Below are 26,435 nucleotides of genomic sequence, written 5' to 3' on the forward strand. Positions count from 1 at the left end.
AATACGAAGTATATAATATAACCTAAATCATAATCAACTCTACCTTACATTTGGAATTAAACTAAAGACTTCTTTGGAGGAATATGCAACAGTATCATAAAGTAAAAATCAGCTGGGAAAATTTACCAAGTTTCATTCAACTGGCAACAAGGCAGCATCTGAAAAGTTTTGGAGCTGTTTTATATGATTAATTTTATATTATTCCTGGTGATGTCAGTTGTAACTTGAGGAGGGCTGTCCGTCAGATCCTCCACCTAAACATAAACTCTCTAGAAAATCAGAGATTAGACATGGTCTGAATGAATTTTGTGAGCAATAGACATATTTAAGAATAAAGAACAAAGAAATCTCTAATGTAGGCCTACTGTCTGATTTTATGACCGTGCGTGCTGTATGTCTGTAGTTTGTCACATCAGACCAAAATGCTTTCTGGATTATGATACAAAGGAGATTAGGCATTACCAGAGTGAATTTGGATAACATTAAAGCCATTCTGTGTGGAAAAAGAGGGGGGTGTCATATTTCATTATAACTCCGTTGTAGATTTATGTGACCTGCCTCCTGTTGCATGTTGCTGTTCACATCAGATTAATTTAGACCAAAATGCTTTCTAAAATACAGGAAAGGGAAGTTTAGACATCACCAGAATAAATTTGAGGAACATTACAGACAGTCTGTAGATAATAATAAGAACAAGAATGTAAATTACCAATGAAATCTATTATTAGTGCATTGGATGTATAAATAACAAGCAGAAAGGTAAAAAAAATAAAAATAACCAGGGATCACTTGATGACGTAAAAGAAACGCTGAATCTGTTTTGAGACCTACTCGAATCGAAAGAACCGGTTCATGGAAATGAATCGGACTTCTATCAACAGTGCTTGAAGACGACAGGTGCTTTAATTACCCATCTCGGTTATGTGAAATATGTCAAGGTTGTTTGAGTGATTGTGACGATTACTTTGATGCTGTTTAGAGATATGAAGCTTTATTTCCCAGTATTATTTACTTTAGTGGTCTTTTTCTCCACATATGTTTACGCGTTACGAGCTGCGCCTAAGCACGCGATCAAGTCGACCTCAGAGTCAGAACTGGACATAAGATTTGGAGAAGATTTTGAAGGATCTGCTGTCAAGCATCTTGGTTCGCCATATTTGCAACTTCCCATTTTCCAGCATTCTAGAATCCCCCTTTTGGACAAAAAGCTGTTCACTCCAATGCATGGGTCAGGTCGTGAACAACTGTCCGAAGAGACGAAAGAAGTCCTCGTCCCGCGCGCCAGAGTACGCGCGAGCTCCCGTCGCCGCGGTCGATCACAACAAGTAAACGTCGTTTGCCAAAGGAAGAAAATGATCGTTAAAGTCAACAAACAGATTTTAGGACTCGATGGTTTGGGGTTTGAGCTCAAACTGGGAACATGTGACATCAGCAAGACTACAAAACACTATTATGTGTTTATTTACGACATGGATCAGTGTGCCAGTAAAAGACAGGTGTGCTTAGCTGGTTTGTTTTTCTTTGTCGTTTCTTTTGTTGTTGTTGCTGCATTTTCCTCCATACTTAAGGGGCTTCGTCTGTTGTATTTTTGTCTATTACTTTTTAATTTGATAACTTCATAATAGGCGTTTGCAAACATTGTGGAAACTAATCGGCTAGCCTACATGTTACAGCAAAAAAAAAAAAAAAAAAAAAATTGTGTGGAACAAGTTAAAGGAATAGTTTACCCAAAAATGAACACATAAGAAGATACTTTGAAGAATAAGGGTAACCAAACAGGCCCAGGTCCTTATTGACGTCCAAAAAGTCAATGGGACACTGTTTGGTTACCGTTACTGACATTCTTCAAAATATCTTCTTTTGTGTTCAGCAGCAGAAGAAATAAACTCATACAGGTTTAGAACAATTGGAGAGTGAGTAAATGACGACAACATTTTAATTGTGTGAACTATCGCTTTAAGGCGCTTGGAAAAAATTCATAGTTGAACTCATTCAACTCAGGGCCTCCATATTCACTTGATAAACTTTGAAATTATCTGTGTTTTTGAATGCAGTTAATAAACAAAAGAGTCACATATTCCAACATACTGCACTACTCTCCGGAGGTGGACCTGTCGCCAATCCGCCGTGCCTTGCCTTTCTCGCTCCCTGTTGAGTGTCACTTTAACAGGTAAATCGATGTCTTTAGTTGTACCAGATTTGTGTTGATGTCCATTTTGTTCATCTGTTAATCAGTCACTGATTTTTTTAAACAATCAAACACCCATGATCTTTTTTTCCCCAGATATCATTACTCATACAAAATTGGTTACATACCACAAGTCAGACTTCAGAACCACTTCAAGCCCCTGAGAACAGTGGACAGCGTTGTACTAAGTCCCCGTGATGGTAAATAAGGTTTGACTAATGTAAATTAGAACTCCATTCTGTTTCAGCCAATGAAGCATCACGTCTCTGTCTTTTAGAGATGTGGAAAAGATTATCCTCCACAGAAGAGTATACCCTTGGTCACCCTATGTACTTTCAGGCAGACGGACCCCCTCTTGCTGAGGACAAGAGGCTGTTTGTGGATTCCTGTTATGTGACTATCAGCAGTTCTCATTTGTCTATGCCACAATTTACAGTCATTGAAAACCACGGGTAACACTTTGTTCATTTAACCCTATAAAGCATACTGTATCGTATTTTAAACGAAATTTCGAAGGCCTTTAAATGATCAACATAATCCTTTTCTGAAAAACCTGCTGTACACAATCTGCTACATGCCTTCTGTCATCTGATTGATAGTTTATACTTTCTTAGCAGGCAAAACTGTAATTTTTATAAAGTTAACGTAAGAATACGCAAAAAAATCATGTTAAAATGTATCAAAACACAGGCTTTTGAGGAACGTTGATTTGTACATCTCTCAAACATTGTATTGCATTGCATTGTGTTTTGTCCCCCCACAATTAAAACTACAGAGGTTTGATCACAATCATTTAAATATCATCTGACAGACATATAATTCGGATCTAGAGTGACAATTGATATTTACTTTCTCACTTTAACTTTTTTTTATTTCAGGTGCATGATTGATAGCATGAGCAGCAGGTGGTCCAGATTCATTCAAAGTGGACAAAGGAATGTTGTGCGGTTCTCATTGGATGCTTTTCATTTCCATGGAATGTTGGGAAAGGTTAAATAATAAGCCATAATGGCATGCTGCTGTCATCCAATTTCAGAAAAATATTGCATGTTGAGGTTGCCTGTTCTTTTTATTCTCAGCATCTTTACATGCATTGTGAAATATCTGTCGGAAGTTTAGATCCAACGGCAAGTTCAAAGTCCTGCACTTATAACCAGTCAACAAAACGGTATATTGAGTTTTGGTTTGCATTGTGATAATTCTAAACTGGTTTGGTACTAATTCAGATCATTTCTTCTTCAGATGGGAAGAATTATACAGTTCAAATGCTGTGTGCCTCTGCTGCGACTCCACGTGTCTGTCTTCTGACCTGTCTGGTGAGATACCTCAAGTGATCCTACTTTTAACAATTTTAATAGTTTAAAAGTCGGTTTTCATGAAGTTTGTTGTTGGTATATAGATCTTTTCATAGCATTGCATTGAGGGTAGTAGATGCCTATAAAGGTCTTGGCACATCATGGAAGTAATAAGATTTTACACCAAGCCCTTTTTCATTATTCCATGTACAGTGTCCAGGAAGATCATCACCAGTGAGCCCTGGATCATGGAGTCTGATTTGCACATAGTTGAGGAAGAGCAAACAACTCCATTCCTGCCAGAGGAGGTGGGAACAGGCTTTGTTCATGTAATAACCACACCGGCAGCTGAGATTGGACCTCGTCATTTTGTGCCAGCCTCAGCTGTGGTGGAAGAAGTGGAGGAAGACGACAAATATGAGGAGACACGCAGAACCTTTGAGGAGGTATTTGGATTGGTTTAAACAAAGAGGACTTAATAAAAACATTTTGATTTAGTTTTCACAGCTTAATTTCACTTGAAGTGTTAATAAATACATGACGCGCTTTTGAAATTTGCATGTTTTTTTCCCCCTTTTTAGCTTTTTATAGTGTCATTTTAGGTATCGTATCAATAGCTATGTTTCCATTCACTTATTTTATGCGAATTTTGGGATATTGCAAAAAGAAATGCTGGATGGAAACACCAAGACATGCAAAATTCTAAAAACGCACATAAAAAACTTGTGCGCTCAATTGAGGTGGATAAAAAAAAAAATCTGATAAGAAGACATGTGCATAAACTACAATGAAAACGCATTCAGCGAATAAATCCCTTGATGTGCAACAAAATCTCACGTGACTTGTGATTGGATAACTGGACTAACCAGGGGATAACTTATTTTGATCATTCTGAAATGCCTGAGACAAAGTCAGTCATCACAATAGTTTGGTTTAATTCCCTCCCAGAAGCGTCTCACTTGATTGCATTCCTCAAACACCAGGCATCCGAACACAAGATAACATGACAGTGTTTATAACTTATCATCTGTGCATTGATTCTGATTCGCAAGTCATTAATGATGTATGGAAAAAAAGAGCCACAGTGGCTCCTGATTATAGCAACTTACATTTCTATTACAGATATTTTGCGCCAGTTTCTCAGGAAGTGATGATTTTGTTTCCTTGAACACATTTAATGCATTTTGTTTAATGCGACATTTCAATTTTAAATTCCAAGTTAAATTTGCAACTTTGGATGGAAACATAGCTACTGAAATATGGTGCGAGATAGTAATTGTAACTTGGAAAATGTGTTTGATCAGGATAAATATATGTTGAACACTCTACCAATGCACCCAAAAACTACACTCTATGTAACATCTGTCATATTTAAAAAAAAATATATATATATATATATAAAAAATATCTAGACTACAAAAACCCTCCCTGCTGCATTTAATATAAACAACAGGGCAGGGTGAGTTCTTGCTGCTTGAAAGAAATTCTTATTCCATTATCTTGATGATGTGCCAGAAATTGCCAGTTCACCCTATTCAGTCACACAGTTTTGATCACATGTCCAGTATATGTTCAGCTTCCTGTTCTTAGCTGATAGGAGCAGAGCACATTTTACTGAAAGTCATGTTGAGCACATTTTACTGAAATCTCAAATCGATTCCAATAGGACAAATCGATAACCAAGGGGACCGCACTACAAAGACATGCATGACATGCGGACAAAAATATGAATTAAGAATTCTTTCTCTTGTTTTACTAAATCATGACCACGCTGTACTAATTTGTTCCCTCCTTTTGATTTAACTAAAACAAGGGAACTAATAACCATGCATAAAAGCAAATAAAAAAAAATTTCTTAGGATGATTATGTCTCTTAGTAGAGATGCTTTAGAGCAAAAGCCATTTTGAAAATCATTATACAAATAAAATGAACTAACATTGAATGTTCTGAGCACACAAATATTGAAAGGGCTATTTTTTAATGTAATGAATAGATGGGTAATGTCTACAATAATAAAATTCACAGATGCGTTAAGTGAGCTACATGTTTTATTGATTTAAAATATAATGTTAAACATAGGGGCGTGACGTTATTTGGTTAAAAAAAATGTCTGTACAAAGGCACACTTGCATATAAAGGCATATTACATTTAAAACATAAGAGATGATTATGGTTTTTAGGGATGTCAGAGCAGTCTTTTACGAAACCTTATATGCCTTAAAGCCTTATATGAAACATGCAAAACATATTTACAATTTAGCCCCGAAGATGTACAGTTGTGTATGATTATGCATAAACTGTACAAAAAATGCCATGAGATGGAGAACTTGATACTTTGATATTGCTACAATGGTTTTTGGATTGGATAATGATCCCTGAAAAGTTGCCAGTTTGTTATTCTGTTATTCTCTGTTGTCTTCAGCATCTTAATGCGTCAGAAAGCAAACAAAGAGTACGAAAGCCAGGGCTTTACAATTAGACCTTTTCAGTAATAAGAGTTCAAATGAGAGTGAGTGCTGGGATGTCGTGGCATGGGTGAGCTGGGATAGACAACCCCTGTTGCTGAGTTCCAGTAGGTGGTAGGAGGCCCAAAGAAATTCCCAGGGGAAACGGGCATAGGGGTTGAATGAGTGCCCATGAAGTTCATTTTTGGCTGGTGGCTGTGGTAGCTCTGCACATACGGCACTTCGGTCTGGTATTTGAGCACGCCTCCTTCTGGAGGATGGTTTTGGTGGGATTGGGAGATGCCCTGGAAATCGAATTTGTATGCATAACGCTTGCCGTGCACCTTGGTCATGATGTTCTTGTCATAGTAGTAGCGGAGGGCACGGCTGAGCTTGTCATAGTTCATGTTAGGCTTGCTTTTTCGCTCCCCCCAGCGCTTGGCCACCTCATCTGGGTCGGTCATCTTGAATTCTCCGTTCGTGCCCTCCCAGGTGATGATGGTAGAATTGTTGCTGTCAGACAGCAGCTCCAACAAGAACTGCCACAGCTGGATCTGACCAGAGCCTGCGTGAAAATAAAGAGTGTCAGAGATCTTTAGCAGAGGATTGAAGGCCCTTTTAAGGCAGCTTTTTTTTCTCTCCAAATGTGACCTTTTTAGTATGGTGTACACAGAAACAGAATGTGGGTTGGTCAGACACCTACCCACAGTCCTGTCAGTGCTGGTGACGGGCAGGTTGTTAGAATTTTGTTTGGTCGTTCGGATCTTGGTGTGGAATGGTTTCGTTTCTGTGTGAAGAAGGTCGGGCAAACAGAGTCATACTGATCATGATGTGCTTGGTTTGTAAATTATTGTTTATTTATTTTTAGGCCTTCAGGTCTTAACATTAAAAAAAAATCTAAATATACACTATGTTCAAAGGTTTGGGGTTGGGAATATGTTTTTTTTTTTAAGTTTATGCATTTATTTGATCAAAAATACTATAATATTTTTTTTACTGTTTTCTACTGTAATGTTTTTTTAATATATTTATTACTGTGATGGAAAAGCTGAATTTTTTTTAGTGTCTTATGATCCTTCAGAAATCTGTCTTAAATGCTGAATTGATGTTCAAGGAATATTTCTTATCAATGTTGAAAACAGTTGTGCTGCTTAATGTTTTTCAGGATTCTTTGATGTATAAAAATATTTTTTTTGTAACCATGCGAGTCTTAATTGTCACTTTTGATCAATTTAGTGTGTGTCCTTGCTGAATAAAAGTACTAATTTCTATTCCAAAAACAGTCCATTTGAACAATCCTGATTAATTTCTTAAATTATTAAACAAATATAATGTATATAATTTTATTTTATTAGATATGTTAAATTTGTTCAGGTTATATTAACATTAGGGATATTCAGTTATTTAATTGATATAATAACTGAACCCAAGTATATAGTCTCATCTCAGTTATTTAATTATGAAAGGGCATAACTGTGCATCAAAAGATTTCATACTCTAAAAAGGCCACATTTGTTTTTCATTTGACAGTAATGCATTTACAATTTCATGATTATTTCTTACCTGGATTTGCAAGACGGCTGCTAATGGGACCTAATGCTTGGTAGGGGTCTGCAAAGATGGAAAATATACAATACTGATTAGATATTTCAAGGTGTAGTGCGTTACAAAAAGATGATTAAAAGAAGTTGTCGACCTTGTGGAAGTCTTGGTGGAGGCTCTGAAATTCTGGTGTTGTGCTGATGTTCGATTGGAGAACCTGTGATTGTAAAAGGTGAGGGTTTTTTTTTATGTGGTTTTGGTGAACGATTCCATATTTGTATAACATTTTGTAACTTGATGTTTTTGTGATCGCAGAACGACCGTACCTTTTGGGACAGCTGGCAAGGCGCTTGAGGACCAACTGTTCCTTCTGCCGATCTCCTCAAAGCTGTTTTCTGTGTGGAGGCAAAGTCAGATAGGAGCAGTTAACAAAAGGGAGATTTTACAGGAAAGGATGACTTTAAAGAGTAAGGAGAATGGCAGCCACAGAAGGAAGGAAGTCCTGCATTAAAGATCCCTAAGGAGAGACACAGGGCAGAACAAAGCCAGGAGCAAAACGGTAAGAAGGCCTGAAGATGGCACACAATTCCTCAGGGGATTGTCCTTTTGTTCTAACTGATTCTCTTTGCCACAGAATAGTCAATTGTGTGCTAACCTGAGCTCTACACCCCTTACTTCCTGTCATGATGCAGCTGTTTCCTGTCTGAAAACGCAACGATTCAAAAACCTTGCAACACATGGGACAAAATTCATTGAAGAAACACACCACAGTCCTTAGCACCTCTCTATATTCAATCTTAGCCAATGGAATTATTTCAGAACAATAACTTCAATAAATCTTACCACCAGAGGCTATGCTTTACAGTATTATTAGCTTTGTTTAGGACTGTTTTTAGGAGTGTAAAACTAAAGTAACCATGTGACCAATGCTTCCTTGCTGAGCAAAAACATTCTTTAGACCAGACCTGTACACACAAACAGACCTGTAAACACAGACCTGTGTGGTTTATCTATACCAGACCATACAGAGTATGCACACACAAAAAGTGGTTACATCATGCAGTTGTAACTTTTAACTTTAATGTGCCATTTCTATTTGATTTGACCCTTGATGTAACTTGGTGATATTAAAGAATATTTTTTGGAAAACAAGCAGTTAATTCAGAATGCACTGGATGAAGCACATTTACCAAGAGAAAAAATAATAATTAACAACATCTTTAAATGCTTCAATTTGTTTTAATACTATAGTATATTATTAAATTATAAGGAAAACAAACTAAAGCATTTACACCGATCTAATAGCAAAAAAAAAAAAAACCATGAACATGTTTTCTTTTGGCTCACTCATACGCACTCATATTCTCTTTCTATGAAACCTGTTAACCACATTCACCGGTTCTAACTCTATAGCGACACAAACTATAGCGGCTGACCAGAGCACTGCAATTATTTCTCGTTTAGATTACAATCATGGATTTCCCCACACACTTCGCGTCAGTCCTCTGCGCAGCTTTTTATTCTTTTTGCGCGCATCTTAGAGGGAACATTGCATGTGACTTATCGGAGGGCAGAAACTGTAGAATGATATATATATTTGCAAACAGAAGTATATAAAACATATTTTATCCTAAAAAAAAATGTCCAAGAAGTTTGACTTACCAGCTTTCACCTGTAGTCTTGGCTGTGGTTGTGTATTGGTTGGGGTTGGGGTTGTTGGGTAGGAAAAAGTGGGACTACCTGAGTGAACAGTAGTAAAGAAAACAAGCTTTCAATCTACTGTGTATATATAAACAGTTATTTCCTGAATGATAAAAGTCGTTTCCTGATGTTTTGTTGACCGAATCAACAAATGGTAATGGATTATTCATATGGAATTATGGGAGAAGTTCCTTACTCTCCCGGAGGTAGTTTAGATGGGAAAGCAGGATGTCTGTATTGTATGCGGAAGTGAGACGCATCATGTCCTCTTTGCTCATTTTGCAGAGTGCTTTTCCATCCAGGGTATGGAAGAGGGACACGTCCACATCGGAGAGGCCGTATTCCTTTATCGCCCAGTCTACCCACTGCCGCACATGGTCTTGTGTCCATACTTCTGGGTCTAAAGCAGGACAGAAGCAAGAATAAAATGAGGAACAAGTGCTTCAGCTGTGGCTGGACTGATCAGACTCAGAGTTCAAACATGAGGTAAAAGAAGAGTCAATGCACTCTTTGTTATTGTTCTCTCACTAAGATAGTGCTGATGTTTTTTGTACTTAACTTAAGGGGTTTGTAATGTTATAAGCCAAGGGATCACGGTCGTGGCTCAGTTAGCCCCTGCTGGTAAATGTCATAACTACATCATCTGGCTCAAAAAGCATCTCCACTGTATTCTGATTCAATTATTTATTGTATATTATTATATGATATTTTCTTCTACTTTATTTCTTTATTTTACTTTTTAAGTTTTTTTTTTTTTTAGCCATTGTCTGGAGCAGCTGCCATTGAGATGAATGGGAATGCTAACGGATATCTCTCTCCAAGTATTATAGACCTCCTGTTATAAGCCACCATGCTCTCTTATTTGTCCTTGAAATATGACGTCATATCCGAGTATTATGAGCATTATAATTGTTTGGTCTGGGTGACTCATGAGGAGGTATCTCATAACACTCACTGTCGCACAATGCATGGGGAGACTCCACCGTTCTGCCCTTTTAATAATGTTACAGCGACCTTAAAAACACCTCCCTGAAGATAGCTCAGCATCCTAATTGGTTTGTGAGTAAAGAGTGATTATCTCTGTTGGAATCTATGCAATCATTTGTAGTTTAGTCTGTTGGGTTATAGGGATCTAGTAGAAGGAAAGGCATCAGTGTGTTTTTCTTTCTTTTGTAAAAGGATTGGAAAAAAAACACACTGATGCCCTTGTTACAAACCTGCCTTTTTCCCACAAAGCACAAGTTCCTAAGTGATGCAAGAGCCTGTGGTCACTGCATAATTACCACATATCTTTGTTTAGACATCTATACATCCTCTAGTTTTAGAAATTGGTCAACTCCAGACTAAATCTGTCTAGTGCATAAAAATTCTCAAACTAGTGTTAGAGAATTATTTGTATTCTATTAAAGTATTTATTGATATCTTGAATTAGCTTTTATTTGTATATTTTAATTTCAATTTAAGTTTACTTTAGTGATTTTTTTTTTTTTTATCTAATATTGCTGTTTTATATTATTTTAGCTTAATTTCATTTGCCAAATATGGTTTGTAATGTTTCAGCTGACAACAACAGTCGACATGAAGTCAAAACTGAAAAATACTAAAACGATATATAATAAATAACCAAATTACCAAGCTACCAAGAGACCTACTACATGATCCAATCAGTTCCTTATAGATACAATCAGATTCTGACTCTTTATATATATATATATATATATCCTTTTTCACGCTTACATTCACTACCATTCAAAAGTTTTGGGGTTGGTGTGAATTTTAATGTTTTTGAAAGAATTCTCTCACCAAGGCTGCATTTATTTGATGGAAAATAGAGTAAAAACAGTAATATTGTGAAATGTTTTTGCAATTTAAAGTAACTATTCTAATCTGATATATTTTAAAATAGAATTTATTCCTGTAAAGCAAAGCTGAATTTTCAGCATCACTACGCCAGTCTTCAGTGTCACATGATCTTCAGAAATCATTCTAATATGCTGATTTGAAACATTTCTTATCATCAATGTTGAAAACAGTTGTGCTGCTTAATATGTTTGTGGAAAATGTGATTTATTTTCAGTTTATGGTTCGGTTATGGTATGGTTTAATGAATACAAAGTTCAAAAGAACAGCATTTATTTTAAATGGAAATCTTTTTTTTAAATTAGAAATGTCTTTACTGTCACTTTTGATCAAATTAATGCATCCTTGCTGAATATAAGTATAATAATAACTTAGTATATGTAGTGCATGTCTCATTACAGAAGTAAAAAGGCTTGTGAATGACTTTTCATGAATACAGTCAGACACCGCTTCCTGTCTGAACAACATTTACTCTTATGTGGAAATTACAGATCTCACCTGCTGGTACAATCACCCTCTTCTCCTCTGTGACGTTGCTGGGTGGGGTGGCATTCTGTGGGCTACTCCGTGGCTCTGGATAAGAGGCCTGGTAGGCCAATGGTCCCCCATCACTGTTACTCATGTGTCGGGTCCTTTTAGTCACACTGCAGTCCACTGGGGATTCACGGCTATGGCGTGGAATGAAGAAAATATGAAATGGCTCAATCCAAATGTTTTTGTTTTAAATGCGCACAGTTATGACGTTAAAGTGTTAAAACGTTAAACAGTTTAAATATGTCTCCTGAAAATGCTTTATGACAGGTTTTGACATTAGTGATGCTGAATGGCACTGGTTTCTCGCTTGTAACGTGTCAAGCAACATGGCGGGTTTAAATATAAAAAAGTGTGAATATGCAATACTTCTTAATTCAAATGGCACCTTTGACCCACATGGACTACTTAATGGTGCATGACAGCATGTGTGTCTGTTGTCATTGTGTGGAAAAGAGCAGCTTGGACATTCTGTTTATCTTCTCATTTTGTCCCCATAAGAATGCAAGCCATATAGATTTGGAATGACATGAAGGGGAGTAAATTATGGCAGAATTAATTTTTTGAGGGAATGAGCCCTTTAAGTGGAGACTCTGGTATTCTGACATCCGTGTTTGGTTCCCCACCTGGTACCGTTGATGTGTTCTGCTCTCTTGGCAGGGTTTTGTGTGGCTGATCCGGTCCAGTCTGGCTCAGTCGGTTCTAGGCTTTCTTCAGAACCCTGTCTGAACACTGTAGGCGAGGTGATCTCTCCCTTCATGTGCATGGCCTGGGGAGCGCTGAACGGCGACTCGAATATGGACTGGTCTTCACTCACCACCGATAGAGCTTCCTGTGATGTATACAATACACAATGGTTATATAAACGAAAACCAAATTTGTCCAACCACTTGATTTAGGTGAATAACAAATCAGGATAGAAATAACTGTATATCATTTAGTCAGTAATTCAAGAACACGAATGTTACGGGTTTCTGCTACTATCACCAGTAGTGACTTTAATCAGTGACTGATGTCGTAAGAATTAATTTGTCGTAAGAATTTAATTAATTACCTCCAAGTCTTTTGACTGAAAGAGATACCACCTAAAACATTTTTAATTTGGCGCTAAAATGACTTATGACCTCTTAATGTTCAGCAATGGGATATTCATTTTGAAACTTAAAAATAGCAGTTTATCGGAATAGTTAAGGGCGTTTTTTGACTTCCAGGTAGATATGACTTGGCACTAGAGTCAAATTAGTTGTGAGTCAAATTAGAAATTGCGACATCTGTGCCTTTATTTCCTGTGTTTAATGTTGGTAGTCTGCACTGAATAGCTCTGGTATAGGTGTGTCTGTTTGAAACTTCAAAAAGACGTTTTAAACATTCAAATGTATGTAAGTGTTTGTGTGTGAATAAATGTTTGTGTTATAGATGAATTCAGGCAGCTTGTTTAGAAGGCTTTAGTATTGTCTTTAGGGCTGACATACGTCAGCACCGAGCTTTTTCGGTGGCTCACAGGAAATCTGGCCCCCATGTGCAGTGAAACCTTTTGGCATGGGGCATGAGATAGGAAACAGAGGAGTGGTAGAAATGTGGGTCATTTAAAGCTGAAAAACAAATTTGTTCTGAATGCTGAGAGGTTGAGGGTCACCAAACAGGGAGGAGACAGCATTGTAGAGTGCTTTCACCTGACCTAAGTATTGCAAACTTGCTGTGAGAAGCTCTTTCGGTGTTCAGTTTTGTTCAGTGATTGTGATGGCATCGTTTACCTTTTGGTAAAATGTTACATTATGCATATGATGTTATATTATGCATATTTTTTGGTTAAGTCTATCGGAGAAGAATGTCCTCTATACAGTCCAAACCAACACCATCTTCGGTTGTTTGGTCATGTTGTCAAATCAGAATTGGATTGAGGATCCCGGAGTTCGAATTGAAGCAGGCAGCAAACAGGATGAAGAATTGCACTTCAAATTTGAATGTTAGGAAGTAGAATTACAGTTCATCAGATGCATTGACACAACTTTGAATGTTGGCTTGACCGTGCCTTGTTTGAAAGTTTTGAAAAAAGTTTAAAAACCCTTGAAGGTTTCTAGGCTTTACAGACATAACAAACGGTGGATGGATGGATTGATTGATTTGTGGCAGCAAGCCAAGAAGTCTCAGTCAGTATTACTGGTTTCTCTTAAAATGTCTCCTGTTATAATCCACTATGAAAATACTGCGACAAATCATGCTCTTTTTCCAATTCTCTTATTGATCTAGATGTGAATAGCACAAGCATTATGTGATCTCTGCTCTAGTAGAGAAGTGAAAGCAAGCTCAAAACAAGGCCAAGCCGAGAGCTGAAACTGTTTTCACAGCCTGGTCTGTGTGCATTTGCTAGCGTCAGTCTTGTGTACAAATGTACAACAACGAACAAAGTGCACAGATGATGCTAAACTTGCTGCTGATCGGAGTAGGAGAGGCGACATGCACTAAAAATGTATTGTCCAACACCATTTGAAAATTCACTTGGGGTAGATTTAAAACGGTTCATTTGGATCACTATACAAATGCAAACAGCATGGAGAAAATGTGCTAGTTGGATAACTCATGTATTCAGTTCATTCTACATCCTAAAACACAATTGATACCAGGCCACTTTTACTGCCAGCTTTAATTAAGCTGATATTTAATTTTGCAGTTAAAATTATTCTGCACCTTTTAAACCACAACCACATACATAGTACTGCTCTCTGTCCTCCAAAGTGATGAACATAAACATACTCTACCCTGGCCACCAATGCCACAACTGACTTCCTGTTCAATAGTTTCATATCAGTCTCTGTTGCTGAGAAACCTAATGCAATATTTTAGCAAACATAGTTTATGCATGCTGTGTGCAAAATGTCGAAGCCAAGGTCAGGGAGATTAATGTGCATCTCGCATCAAAAACAAAGTGTGATGCACATAAACCGTCACGCCATTGTTGTGCTGTCCTTGGAGCTGCTGGGTGCCTGTGGCATGCATGCAATGTTTTCAAGTCAATTGCAACAGACCTCCATTTGGTCTTGTGAAAGAAATTCTCATTTTGTCACAACAAAGCTTGTGGTAGAGCTACGCTGCATGGAGAAATGCACAGTGCTTTTAGGTTTTGGAGGTTTTGCACAGAAACTAATCGCACAGTAAATCACCATCAAGAGGGTGGAACACATTGCAAACAGATTTACTAGATTACTGCCAGTTAACAGAAATTAGACTCATTTTTCAAAGCTGTATCTATATATGTAATCTGATGCATGCTACATAAAGAACCTAAGAGCACTGTGGTCAATCTTTAGTAATGAAAGCAGGTTATGAAATGTCCCTTTCCTAACAATGGGACTTCTTAAGGTTGATGTGTATATTTCTTTCTCTATCACGAACAAGACTGTTGGCATAATCACACTCTAGCTGGTTTGTTGTGGTCATTTGTTAGAATCGAAAATACAGATAAGGTGTACACATCCAAAATCCAAATTGGGCTCAGGTGCAGGACAAAAAGATAACGATAAATAAACAAAACAAAAAAGTGTGCACACTGGAATTGTAGCTCCAATTTATTTTTTTGCCAAACAGGTCTTTGTCAGACAAAATGTTGGTAGTCTAAACGTGGTCAAAACGTATAATTTGTTGGCTTGAAGTATCAGGGTGAAAATCACAGTAAATTGCAGAAGTCAGACATGCAAAAAAATGGCCCAGGTTACACTATTTGACCCCATGTACTCACAAAAAGTGCACTGTATACCATAGCATGACAATTATCTCAATTATTATGATTCATTCTCATCATTTTAAATATAAATGAGTATGCAGTTCCTTAACTGCCTGTTGTAATATGGTTTATGCATTAAAAATATTTAACCCTATCTGGTGCTCGTGTGGCAGTCAAAAATGACAAAATGGTTGTTGTTTTTATTCAATGGAATTAATGTACTATATTTTAGTTTGATAATGTTTATTTAATATTTAGGATTTTATGGTGCTAAATTATATTTCTGGAATAGCTATTTAAGTTAACAATTTTTTGAGCATAGACCTGAAAATAAAATGTCCAATTTAAACTGTAATAAATCTTAAATGCTTTGGAGCACATACTCAAGTTTGGTCTATTTGTTTAAGGAGACACTTGGCAGATTATTGCTGAAGTGAAAAACGTTATAGAAGTTTGTCTATTATTATGAAAACTGCACAAAAATGCTTTTTATATGAAATGGATATTTTCCAAACATATTTTACTCTAAAACTGAGAAACTCGAAGCCATAAATGTAAACTAGTTGTTCCAAATTTGAACTTCAGAAAATTAGCTTTCAGTAAGATTTTGTTTGGGCGCAGTACCAAATGTTTCCACTAGATAATATTCGTCTCCCATTCTTTTCCAACAATACAATTGTGAATTTTTTTAGGACTATTAAACATTTTCGAATCATGTCCATGATCTATTTATTTATTTGTCCATGAATCACCATGTTCACTTAGCAAGTGCCAAAACCTTTACCAAGTTTTACCAAAAAAGCTTTACCAAAAAAACAAAACAAAAAAAAACAATTATATATTATTAGGGAAGATCCGAGTTGTTTGGAACAGGGTTACTAAAATTTTTATAAAAATAACTTACAGAAAGATATTTCAAATATATCAGTGTTAGTTGATGTATCAACGTTGATTCAGAACAAATAGGAACTATTTATGTTTTAATTAATATTTGGAAGACTTGATAAATTTTGTTCAGCTGGTGGCATAATTTATCAGTGTTAGTAGGCTATACAAACTAAGAAAGATTAAACCTTCATTAAGGTACACAAATATAAATACATGCATTTAAAACTAGAAGTAGGCCTATTGATAGAAATGACAACTGGAAGATCAAATTATAGTACATTTTATCATAAAAATAATAATTATACCATGTGTTAAGTGATGTTAGTTTGGTTTAAAATACCCATTTTTATCATTTCTGTTTGTCGTTTCTTCTATTGCCTTTAACATTGTGCTAACCAACCCTACAAGAATGGGGTTTTATTTAATCTGGGTGATCCTGCTGCCTGTTTCGCCAGAGAGCTTTAACAAAGAATGAAGAATGTGCCAACCAACCCTGGTCTCACCCACCATATTTTCACTTTTCGTTTTCTGTAGCCTAGTGTTTGCATCTTATTTGACTGACTGACTTACACTGCAGTCAGTACAATCTACGAAACCGAATACAGCTTTGATAGGCTATACTTAACAGCGGGGACCGTCACGACTGAGGGAACAAATCGTTTTATTTGTTTCGTTTGGTCGTTTAGTTACTGACATAATGGCTACATTATTAGTTAGTCTGCTAAGTGTGAGGATTTCTCAATTTAGTAAAAAATAATTTACAAATAATAATGATAGCCTATATAAATTACTAAAATATTAACATTATCATATTAAAATAAATAGTAATACCACTACTATTAATAATGCAAATTATTAGTTATAATAGCTACAATTTATAAAAGTTGGGTTATAATTTATAGTTTGATATAACAGATATTTTATAGATATTTTAAGAGCTGTAAGTGTCTGATGCATGCTCATGGATCATAATCTATAGCGAGAACTTTTACAGTTATGTTAGTCATGTTCATTTTGCGAGAGTGAAAGAAAGCAGAAGTTGACGTTAAGGCATGCTGATTTTGCAAAGAGACACGCAGCTGCGCTCTGGGCTGCAAAAACAATTTTGTGGTTTTCACAAGTTTTAATCAGCAGCATCTTGCAAGTAAAGATTGGGGCGCTTTTCTGAGGAGAGCCTGCTTTACTATACCGCCACAGCGCGTGGAGACGAAACACGTTCGATTTTGCTTCAGTTTATTGTCCGGATGATTTAATTGAAATGTGGAACAATGCATTGGCATCGCACATCTATCGAATCAATTTTGTTTTTCTCAGTCTTTGTTGCCTTTTTTCGAATAGAGACTCCGGAAGTGTGTGCGGAAAGTCTGAGGTTTGAGACAGGAAGCCTGCTGAGTTCTGATAACGACACCTGACAAGCGCCCAGCACTTTGCTATAAATTATTCCTTAAAGAACTAAATCAGGCATGGAATAGCCTGCAAACACGTAACAGAGGAATTGTTGCAATACCTCTCTGCTCTTTTACAAAGGGGATGTATCATTGCGTAAAGTCGACAAGCTGAATCAACACTAATTTTCGCAAACAGAATTAACAATAAAAAAAACAACTCCGATGACTGACTTTCAAATGCGTTACATTCAAGTTATTCGCCAAATCGAACAAACTGAGACGTTAAATTTTACTGACTAAATTGCGTTTACAAGACATCAATTTAAAACTAAATATAGTCGATAAAGAAAAAACTATTATTAAGCCTACTAAATCATATAAAATAATCACTATCAAACAATAACTTAAATTGTTTTAGGTTAGTAACTATTTCAGTATTTTAAAATGAATTTCAATACGGCTGATAATGCCTGCATGGGATTTTAGTGATGTTTGTGGTATTTTATGATTTTTTTTTTTTATCTTTATGAATGTACAAGTGTATTTAAGATATTCTAAAATGACAACTAGCCTTCACCAAGCGTGTGGAAGGTTCTAAACTTCACAACATTTTGTAGTTATACTCAATTGTTTTCATAACGAATAAAACACTTAGCCAAGTAATATATTAATAATAACATCCGCTGTTGCTTGCCACCATTTTCTGCATACTGTTATCATCCCAATAAAATCCAAATAAATTCGGTTAGTTTATCACAGTTAATACGCATTCATATATTTGTTCTTGTCGACGTGTCATGAATAATTTTAACGAGCTGAAAGTATACATAATAACAATATCAGACGCTAGATTCAAGTTCTAGATTGGTGATTTATAAAGTAGCCTATCCACAGAATACCTTGTTGTTGGCGCCATAAAGCCACCTGCCTCGAGAGCGCCCCGCCATAATTGTGCCATATGTGAAATTCAGTATATTGTTTTCCAGTTGGCATTTTCTTGAGTTTTCGTTGTTCTTTGGTAATTGAAAAAGAAGTTAGCTACGTGTAACTAACCGTCTTGGAAAGATCATTAAATATGCCATTGTGCATACTAGTGCGTAACTGTTTAAAAATAAAAACAAATGGAATAACAAATTTGTGCATACCCTCTCTCGCGCGCGCTCTGGACACCATTTCGGTTTTTATCTGAGTCTAAATGTTGTAGCGGTTTCTTGTGTTATTAAAGAGCCGACATTCAACCACGAACGGGAAGGAAGAGGAAATTTTGTACAAGAAGGAAAGAGTGGGGACCTGCATCACCGCCTTGCCTCTCTCACCAGTAGTCGCGCTAACCGTGTGGGTGGTTGCGCACTCGCTACTCATTTTCAGAACAGACAATAAACCAGATCAAACGCCTACCTTAATAGTACAGTCCATTGCAGATTTCGGTGGAGTTCATGAAGAAAATACTTTGGTAAACTTAAGCTATATAAACCTAGGTACTTTGATAACCCAGCTGAAACGCATCGACTTGTGTGCACAGGCGCATTTAGTCATCGGCGCAAACCATACTATTTTCGCTTAGACCATAACCGGATGGCAACGGGTTTTTTTTTCTTTTTGAGCTCTCCTTTCTAAAATTGGGAAGTGAAGTCACACAAAAGCATCTAGCTCTGTTCCTTATTGGTGAACTCTTATTGCACCAACTCCTCAGAATATTTGTTAAACCAAAACGCCCTATTTAAAGTTCACTGATTATAATGAGATTTTAGAATTAGTTACAAAAGTTTGTTCATTTATTTATTTACTTTTTAATCTGACCTTTTTCTTAACATGATATATATATATTTTTTCTTCATATTAAACGAAGAATGGCAGCTTTAAAGTTGATTTAAAGGCTATGTGTAAATTATATAAGCATTTTTTATTAAATCTTTGTTTTTATATACCACTTATGGTTCCATGAAGAACCTTTAACATCTTTGGAAATTTCCATTCCACAAAAGGTTCTTCATTGTGGAAAAAAGTTCTTTCACTTTATTTCACTTTTTTGTAAGCAGCGATGCCATACGACCATAGGTTCCCAAAGAACCAGTGAACAGTTCTTTAAAATAGCCTTTTTTTCTTGGTATGACAAACATTTTAATGATCTAAAGAACGTTTTTCCACTATAAAGAACATTTTGTGCAATAAAAAGGTTCTATGGATGTTGAAGGTTCTTCATTGAACCATTGATGCCAATAAATATCCTTTATTTTTAAGGGTGTAGTCCAATTAAAGTATTTCCCTTTTTCGTTGATTGATCAACAACAAGAACATACATGAGCTTTATTTGTTATTTAGGCCTACTTTATTAGCTAATGTGTTTTTACATTTTTTCCAAACATTGCTTAGCCTACCAACTTTACTATAGCGACAGGAAATCGCGACTTAAGTTGAATTCTCAAACCGCAAACCAGTGATATGAAACGCCATATATCAGTATCATGAATCAACAGCTGCAAAAAAGCTCTCCAAAACTCACACTGAAAATAATCGGTTGCGTTATGAACATAGCCTATAGATTGTGTAGGCTATAGGCTTGATAGCCTTCATATAAGAATATAAAGCAGATATTGTTTAGTCCTTAAACATTGCTTAATTGTTGAATATTTTAAACTGGATTATTCTGGGAAAGAATTTTTAACAACATTAAGATAGTCTATGTTTAAAAAAACAATTGTTTCGACACATTCGACGTCTAGCAAGGGTTGAGGTGCCATGGGAATTTGACACTGATTGTATCCTCTTCAGTGAGCGACTCCTTCAATCACGACTCAGCCCTTGCACGATTTGGCAACTTACTTTTCCAGATGTATTTTTCTGCACGCCGGAGGAAAATGGCCTGAGGTGTTTGTTTATACAAGACCCTTGGGTTGGTCTTATCTGTCCAAAGCACTCACGCCGTGATTTCAGGCCTCCTTGACTCGGAATTTTACAGACCATTGTTCTCTTGAATGGCTTTTAAAGATACGAAACCCTCATTAAAGTCAAAGTTACTGGTTCTGATTGATCTTATTCCTAACTTCCAGTTAGAACATTTCTCCTCTCGTAACTTTATAATGATGTATTTTGATGGGTTTGTAGACCGCCAAAAAATAACTAGTTGGTCTTCTATGCCTATATTAGCCTATGTAATATATTTGCGTTATAAAATCTACTGAATGTAATTCAAATAATTTATATATTCTTACATATTTCGTATCCTAAATCCTGACTTAAAACAAGTCACGTGCAAAACCACGAAAACGTTGCTGTTGTAGTCTACATTCATATTTAATAATTGGTTACACTTTATTTTAAGGTGTCCGTGTTACAGTGGCTACTTAGTAGCCTACTAGGGTTAGGAATAGGGGTTGGTTTATGGTTGCATCTAATTATGCATGGCTAATTTATAGGTAGTTATTGCTACGCTACATGTAACGTGTAACAAGGACACTGTAAAAAAAAAAAAAAGTGTTACCCAATAATATGACTAAATATGTCCTGTCAAATCATAATTAGGTAGCCTACTATACGGTTATCCGGAAATAGGTGTGGTCCGGATAACCGTATAGTTCCCATAATTATAATTGTCATAGACTACTTATTATTAGGCTATTATTATTATTATTATTATTACTTATTATTATTTTTCTTGGAAGACGCCATTTTAAAATTTTCATGAATGAAAGGCTATGAGGGACAGACCTAGGCTACAATGATTTGTACCGTCTGTTGAGTGTCACAGTTTGTATTCCACAGTTTCGTGTCACCAGGAACTTTGGGTGGGCATATGCTATCTTAAATAGCCTATAGTTTCCAGAGTTTCGTGTCACCAGGATTTTTAAAATAGTTTTTCAATGTTTCGTCAAGCTATTTGATTAACACTTAGCCTATTCAGAACAGTAGGCCCAATTAAGCGGACTGTAATTTAATTCGCGAAACCGTATGGCGTCTAATAGGGTTCATATGTCTATCGTCTTAACGTTTCAGCTTTTGTTTTTAGGTCGAACGGTCTTGTATTTGGGAAAATAAATGTGAAGGGACATGTCAGTCAAACCTGTCTGGTGATGTTTTTTCTGCTCCCCCATAGACACCTTTTCTATGAATGAAAGGGTAACAAATCTGTGGTCGTGACTCCTGTCTGACGTCACGATTAGTAAAAGGAGGGAACCGCAGTCACGACGCATTCCTTCACAAGTCGCGCGGACACGCCCCGTCGCGCGCGGCCTCTTTATAACGGTCCCGGTGAAGCACCAACAGTCAACAGGATTGTTAGGCAGCGCTTGAGGCTGTAGTAAATCCTTTATATCTGGAATAAGGACTCTGAGAACGTAAAGGTAAGGTTTTCTCTTTAATTAGATTTTAATCTGTCAATTGTAATTTGAGATTCTTAATCTGTATTATCAGTGTTTGAATCACTGACTGGCATTAAAAATAATGGACTGTTTTACACCCACTGATGTGTTTAATAAATTATAAAGAATTTGAGAAATTAACCCATGATGCTGTTTTTTTTCCTTCAGATATGGAAATGTATCAAGCTGGATTTTACACAGAAGACTTCAGAACTCAGGAGGTTCCTGGTGGTTTTGACTTCAGCTCATATGGTAAAATCTTATTTCAACACATTTTTATCTATACAGTGTTTAAATAGGCTGATAAGTGTTTAAATAGTGTATAGCCTAAATTATAACGTCAAAGCCCATATTTGCAAGTTATCACATTCAGTTTGCCCTCAGGGGGAAAATCTGTCAGATTTTGTGGGATTTAGTATTTCTCCAGCTTTGTTTCCTGAATGTCCGTGCAAAACATTTCCTCTGTCCTTGAGCTGCAATGCCAGAATCGCAACACCCCTGTCAAAACCCTAAAAATTAGACCTTGACATCTTGTTTGTGTGCACTAATTCAAAGCTCATCAGGAAAAGGGGATGTCAGGCTATGCATGCTCTGAGATTTAGGAATGTCCAAACCAGGGATGTAGAAAAAAAGGGGTGGTTGGGTTAAAGATACACCCGTTTTTTTCTGCTCCCTCCCTTTCTTCCTAATCCTTTCCTCCAGACTTCCTCCTCAAACAGATTTAGCACCCCCTCTCCTACTCCCTTCTTCATCACTCTGTCACAGACGCTTTTATTCCTAGCACAGTTCAGACTAGGTGTAGAAAACTTTATGGGAGCTTGCATATATACATAAATCCATTGTTAAATCTAGAATAAACGATTTCTTCTGGCTCTCGTTCATTTCACATCTTTGATAATGTACCTCCAGACTGCAGTGGTGAAGACCTGTCCTTTTTATTAGACAGCAAAGGACCTGTCCATCAGCAGTATCCAGAAACCTATTCAGAGCCCCAGAAGGAGCATTTGCACAGTGCTAAAGGTAAGCATCTCATGATGCACAGATTCCTGGCCATTATATTAATAATGCAAGCAAGTATTTTAATGATTACAAATAATAACGTGTGTTTTTATTGTATAGGTCAGTCTCTTCTAGACTCTGGACTATTTAATCTGGACTCCTTCCCTGAGTTTAGCTGCTGGTCATCATACACTAATAGTAAGTATCAAATATATATATATATATATATATATATATATATATTACATTTACAGTGTACAAACTCGTCTTTTAAGTGGCCTGGCCTCATACTATGTAATCTTTCCATAGTTCCAGAAGGAATGGTAGCAGACAGACAGCAGGTTGCCTTTCAGGAATCTACTCAAACTTACCAGAACCTCGTCCCTTTATGCACTCCAGCACAAAGCAGCACATTCAGCCCAGGGATGGACACCAGCAGCCATTACCAACCTGGGAAAGGTCCGAGTCACAGAGGAGCAACCGGTACCGTCAATCTGGACCATCTGGGTAGGCATTTGAGAGATGCATATTGTTTCAAATATATCATGCATTTTCAGGTGAAGCTAAATAGAAGTTAGCATGTGTTATTGATGACATTTAAAAGTATTATATTACCTATGTAAAGAGTAAAGTATCAACAAATGATTAATTATATATGCATTAAAGATATTAATGCATAAATACATGGATAAATAAATACTATATATATATATATATATATATATATATATATATATATATATATATATATATATATATTTAATGTAATACATTTTATATAATAAATATATATAATATAATATAAATATATAATTTATTTATATATTTATTATATTCTTTCATTTTTAAAATATTGAAATATTAACTGTTGTTTTTCTTGTGTAGGTGATGCAGAGAGACCTTATGCCTTGTATGAAGCAGAGCAGCAAAGCAGGCCTTCATACTGGTCCGACTACCCCTCACCCACTTATTGCACTTCCATGCTTGGGCAGCCGGCATCCTCTTCATCACCTCCAGTTACTCAATCCTCTGAGCAATTCTGCCCCCGTGTGGTCAAAAGGCGTAGCGCACCATCTCAAAGATCAGACAGAGAGGGTGAAATGACACCAATGTCCGCCTACCCAGGTGAGCAATTGTTTCAGAAGCCTTTGAAGCATACATACTTTTCATAACAGAAAATGAGAATCATTTAGTCTGGTCAGGATATATGACTTAGTACTGTTTGTTCTCCATCAGGATCTGGGCCTATACAGCTTTGGCAGTTTCTGCTGGAACTTCTGCTCGATTCCGCTTGCCACACTTTCATTAGCTGGACTGGGGATGGCTGGGAGTTTAAAATGTCAGATCCTGCAGAGGTAAGATTCATACCTCAACCAAAACAAAACACGTAGAGTCTCAAAACATCATGACGATGTAAGCAAAAGAGAATTTGTTATCTTTACATCTGTGATTTTCACATTCGCTGTTCATGTTCTAAAGATAAAGATTGGCTTAACATCTCCCTTGTATCCTCCAGGTGGCGAAGCGGTGGGGCCAGTGTAAGAACAAGCCTAAAATGAACTACGAGAAGCTAAGTCGTGGTCTGCGTTACTACTACCACAAAAACATCATTCACAAAACAGCAGGGAAGCGCTACGTCTACCGCTTTGTCTGTGACGTGCAAGGCATGCTTGGAAAAACGGCACATGAGGTCTTTGCAAGTCTAAACATCTCTCCACCAAATGCAGTATCTCCACAGTCTGTAAGCACAACCAGACCGGAGGAAAACACAGAGTCCTGGGCGCATTAGAGGAGGACATTTTCAAATGCCTGTAATGATCGAGAAGAACTGTAAAACCATGCCCTGGAAATAGTAACAACAAAGAAATGACTGACTGTTCCGTTCAAAGATATGTACTTTAAAATGATTTGGACTTTTGAATGAGCGACATATATTTAAAAACAGATCTGAAATCAGCCATCAAATGCAGTTAGGTGCCTTTAGAAAACATTGTTAGCTACCTCTTTTGACGTTGGAACACTAATCTTGTAAATTTTTTATTTTTTTTCTTAAGTAAACTGATGTTTTGACATCAGATTGTGAATTCTTGTAAATAAATTGAATGTTACAGTATGTGTCTTTTCATACAAATGTTGTTACTCGGTTTCATTTAGTCAAGTTAAGTCACCTTTATTTTTATAGTGCTTTATACAATACAGATTTTTTCAAAGCAGCTTTATAGTGATCAAAAGGAAAATAATTCAATGATGCAAACATAGTTCAATAGTTCAGTAAAGCATGTGTCACCTACTATGTCCTACAGGTGGAGTGTGAGTGAGTATGTAGTAATATTGTGTAGTATTTAGTGAGTGAGAATTTGGTAATTGACCTGCACATTGCTCAATATATTCAACCCTCTGGTGCTCTCCGGTCATTTTTGAGCAAAAAATTATTATTATTATATAATTTTTTTACTTCATCGGAATGGTACAAAACTTGGTCATTTGCTTACTTGCTCGCGCAAATGTAAAATAACTAGTCATCAAACATTAAACTGCATATACAGTAAGTTCAAAACTGCCTAAAGTTATCAAATGAAATATGGCCCCAGGAACTGAGGGTGTTGATGGACTCGATCTACTCCGTCTTTGATCATCATTCTGAATCCGATCCGGACGTAGTCTGACAAAAATATTCAAAATGTTGCTTTTTTATGAAAGTAACCCACATTCAAGTTTTGATAAAAAAATAATGCATGAAACTAGAATAAAATGAATACCTAATATTGGAACATACTAGTAATGATTTGTTCGCTTAAAGAAAACTTACAAGTATAGGCCTACTTTCAGTATAAAACTATAAACTAGTAGTAGCCTATACTGAGTGTACTTCAAAGTGTAGGCCTACCATTATAAACTAAAAAAAATGTGCTACAAGTATTTGACTACTAAACTATCAGTATACCTATAAGTTCACTTGTAGTATAGTTGCAGTACAAACAAAAACTTAGTTGTAAAATAGTTGTGTACTCAAAGTTTAGTAGTCTGTTACACTTAAAGTATACTTAAAAGTATATTTTATACTCTAAAAAGTGGGCAGATTTAATCCCAAGTAGTATTGAAACAGTACACTTACAAGTAGTTATTCTAGTACATTGATATTAGTATATAGGCATACTTACTACATAAAGTATACTTGAACTTTACTTAAGTTTATTTAATAAAATAAACGAAGTAGGCTATGACTACTTATTTTCGTAAGAGGACTTGTGTGCATGCATGTAATGTAAGTTATTTTAATTGTTTCATTGAATCATCTTTCTATTTTTTGGATCATGAAAAATCAGAATGGGAAAGGAGATGCAGGTGTCTCCAGCAAATTATGACTTTCTCTGAGGAACAGAGGTCTATTGCTGCTTCAGTTTAACAGCTTTTTTCCGTTCTCTGCTAGTTATGTCATAATTAAATAGGCTACAGCATGCATTACAATCTTCTACAAAACATACTCTCTTGTAGCTTCCCAGTATTTACAAGAAAGTG

General features: G+C 36.3%; 3 protein-coding genes across 8 annotated transcripts; 2 read left to right on the plus strand and 1 right to left on the minus strand.

Moving 5' to 3' along the window:
* Positions 1-913: 913 nt before the first annotated feature.
* zp3d.2 (zona pellucida glycoprotein 3d tandem duplicate 2) lies at positions 914-7,859 on the plus strand. The gene is made up of 9 exons (XM_079895378.1): positions 914-1,496; positions 2,055-2,170; positions 2,285-2,388; positions 2,466-2,640; positions 3,067-3,178; positions 3,268-3,356; positions 3,431-3,504; positions 3,697-3,929; positions 7,786-7,859. The coding sequence occupies exons 1-9, from the start codon at positions 969-971 to the stop codon at positions 7,822-7,824; spliced, it is 1,470 nt and encodes a 489-aa protein (XP_079751504.1). The 5' UTR covers positions 914-968; the 3' UTR covers positions 7,825-7,859.
* fli1rs (Fli-1 proto-oncogene, ETS transcription factor-related sequence) lies at positions 5,429-23,307 on the minus strand. Of its 5 annotated transcripts, none has more exons than XM_079895379.1 (10): positions 18,958-19,184; positions 12,189-12,394; positions 11,530-11,699; positions 9,368-9,571; positions 9,133-9,210; positions 7,797-7,865; positions 7,625-7,687; positions 7,492-7,539; positions 6,632-6,715; positions 5,429-6,493 (listed from the first exon to the last, which is right to left on the minus strand). In XM_079895379.1, exons 1-10 carry the CDS (start codon positions 18,973-18,975, stop codon positions 5,970-5,972), a joined length of 1,464 nt encoding a protein of 487 aa, XP_079751505.1. In that variant the 5' UTR covers positions 18,976-19,184; the 3' UTR covers positions 5,429-5,969. The 5 variants fall into 5 exon arrangements, with proteins under 5 accessions (XP_079751505.1, XP_079751508.1, XP_079751507.1 ...); XM_079895382.1 differs by lacking the exon at positions 18,958-19,184 and adding an exon at positions 23,288-23,307 and having other exon boundaries at positions 5,453-6,493; XM_079895381.1 differs by lacking the exon at positions 18,958-19,184 and adding an exon at positions 18,705-18,833 and having other exon boundaries at positions 5,453-6,493.
* Positions 9,585-25,029, plus strand: etsrp (ETS1-related protein). 2 transcript variants are annotated; one of them, XM_079895384.1, is made up of 9 exons: positions 9,585-9,992; positions 21,653-21,899; positions 22,086-22,169; positions 22,827-22,937; positions 23,037-23,114; positions 23,226-23,423; positions 23,802-24,041; positions 24,153-24,271; positions 24,433-25,029. In XM_079895384.1, the coding sequence occupies exons 3-9, from the start codon at positions 22,088-22,090 to the stop codon at positions 24,703-24,705; spliced, it is 1,101 nt and encodes a 366-aa protein (XP_079751510.1). In that variant the 5' UTR covers positions 9,585-9,992; positions 21,653-21,899; positions 22,086-22,087; the 3' UTR covers positions 24,706-25,029. The 2 variants fall into 2 exon arrangements, with proteins under 2 accessions (XP_079751510.1, XP_079751511.1); XM_079895385.1 differs by lacking the exon at positions 9,585-9,992 and having other exon boundaries at positions 21,676-21,899; positions 22,860-22,937.
* The last annotated feature ends 1,406 nt before the right edge of the window (positions 25,030-26,435 follow it).

Source organism: Squalius cephalus (genome assembly GCF_949319135.1).
Source record: "Squalius cephalus genome assembly, chromosome: 15".
Lineage (NCBI taxonomy): Eukaryota > Metazoa > Chordata > Actinopteri > Cypriniformes > Leuciscidae > Squalius > Squalius cephalus.

Excerpts from the sequence above, each read along its gene's own strand:
- etsrp (XM_079895384.1), top strand. The coding sequence starts at position 22,088 with ATGGAAATGTATCAAGCTGGATTTTACACAGAAGACTTCAGAACTCAG. Across the intron at positions 23,424-23,801 it reads CGTCAATCTGGACCATCTGG|GTGATGCAGAGAGACCTTAT; the intron begins GTAGGCATTTGA and ends TTTCTTGTGTAG. Across the intron at positions 24,272-24,432 it reads AAATGTCAGATCCTGCAGAG|GTGGCGAAGCGGTGGGGCCA; the intron begins GTAAGATTCATA and ends TGTATCCTCCAG.
- zp3d.2 (XM_079895378.1), top strand. The coding sequence starts at position 969 with ATGCTGTTTAGAGATATGAAGCTTTATTTCCCAGTATTATTTACTTTA. Across the intron at positions 3,179-3,267 it reads TCCATGGAATGTTGGGAAAG|CATCTTTACATGCATTGTGA; the intron begins GTTAAATAATAA and ends TTTTATTCTCAG. Across the intron at positions 3,357-3,430 it reads TATAACCAGTCAACAAAACG|ATGGGAAGAATTATACAGTT; the intron begins GTATATTGAGTT and ends TTTCTTCTTCAG.
- fli1rs (XM_079895379.1), bottom strand. Across the intron at positions 11,700-12,188 it reads GAACACATCAACGGTACCAG|CCGTGAATCCCCAGTGGACT; the intron begins GTGGGGAACCAA and ends TCCACGCCATAG. Across the intron at positions 9,211-9,367 it reads TCTAAACTACCTCCGGGAGA|GTAGTCCCACTTTTTCCTAC; the intron begins GTAAGGAACTTC and ends CTGTTCACTCAG.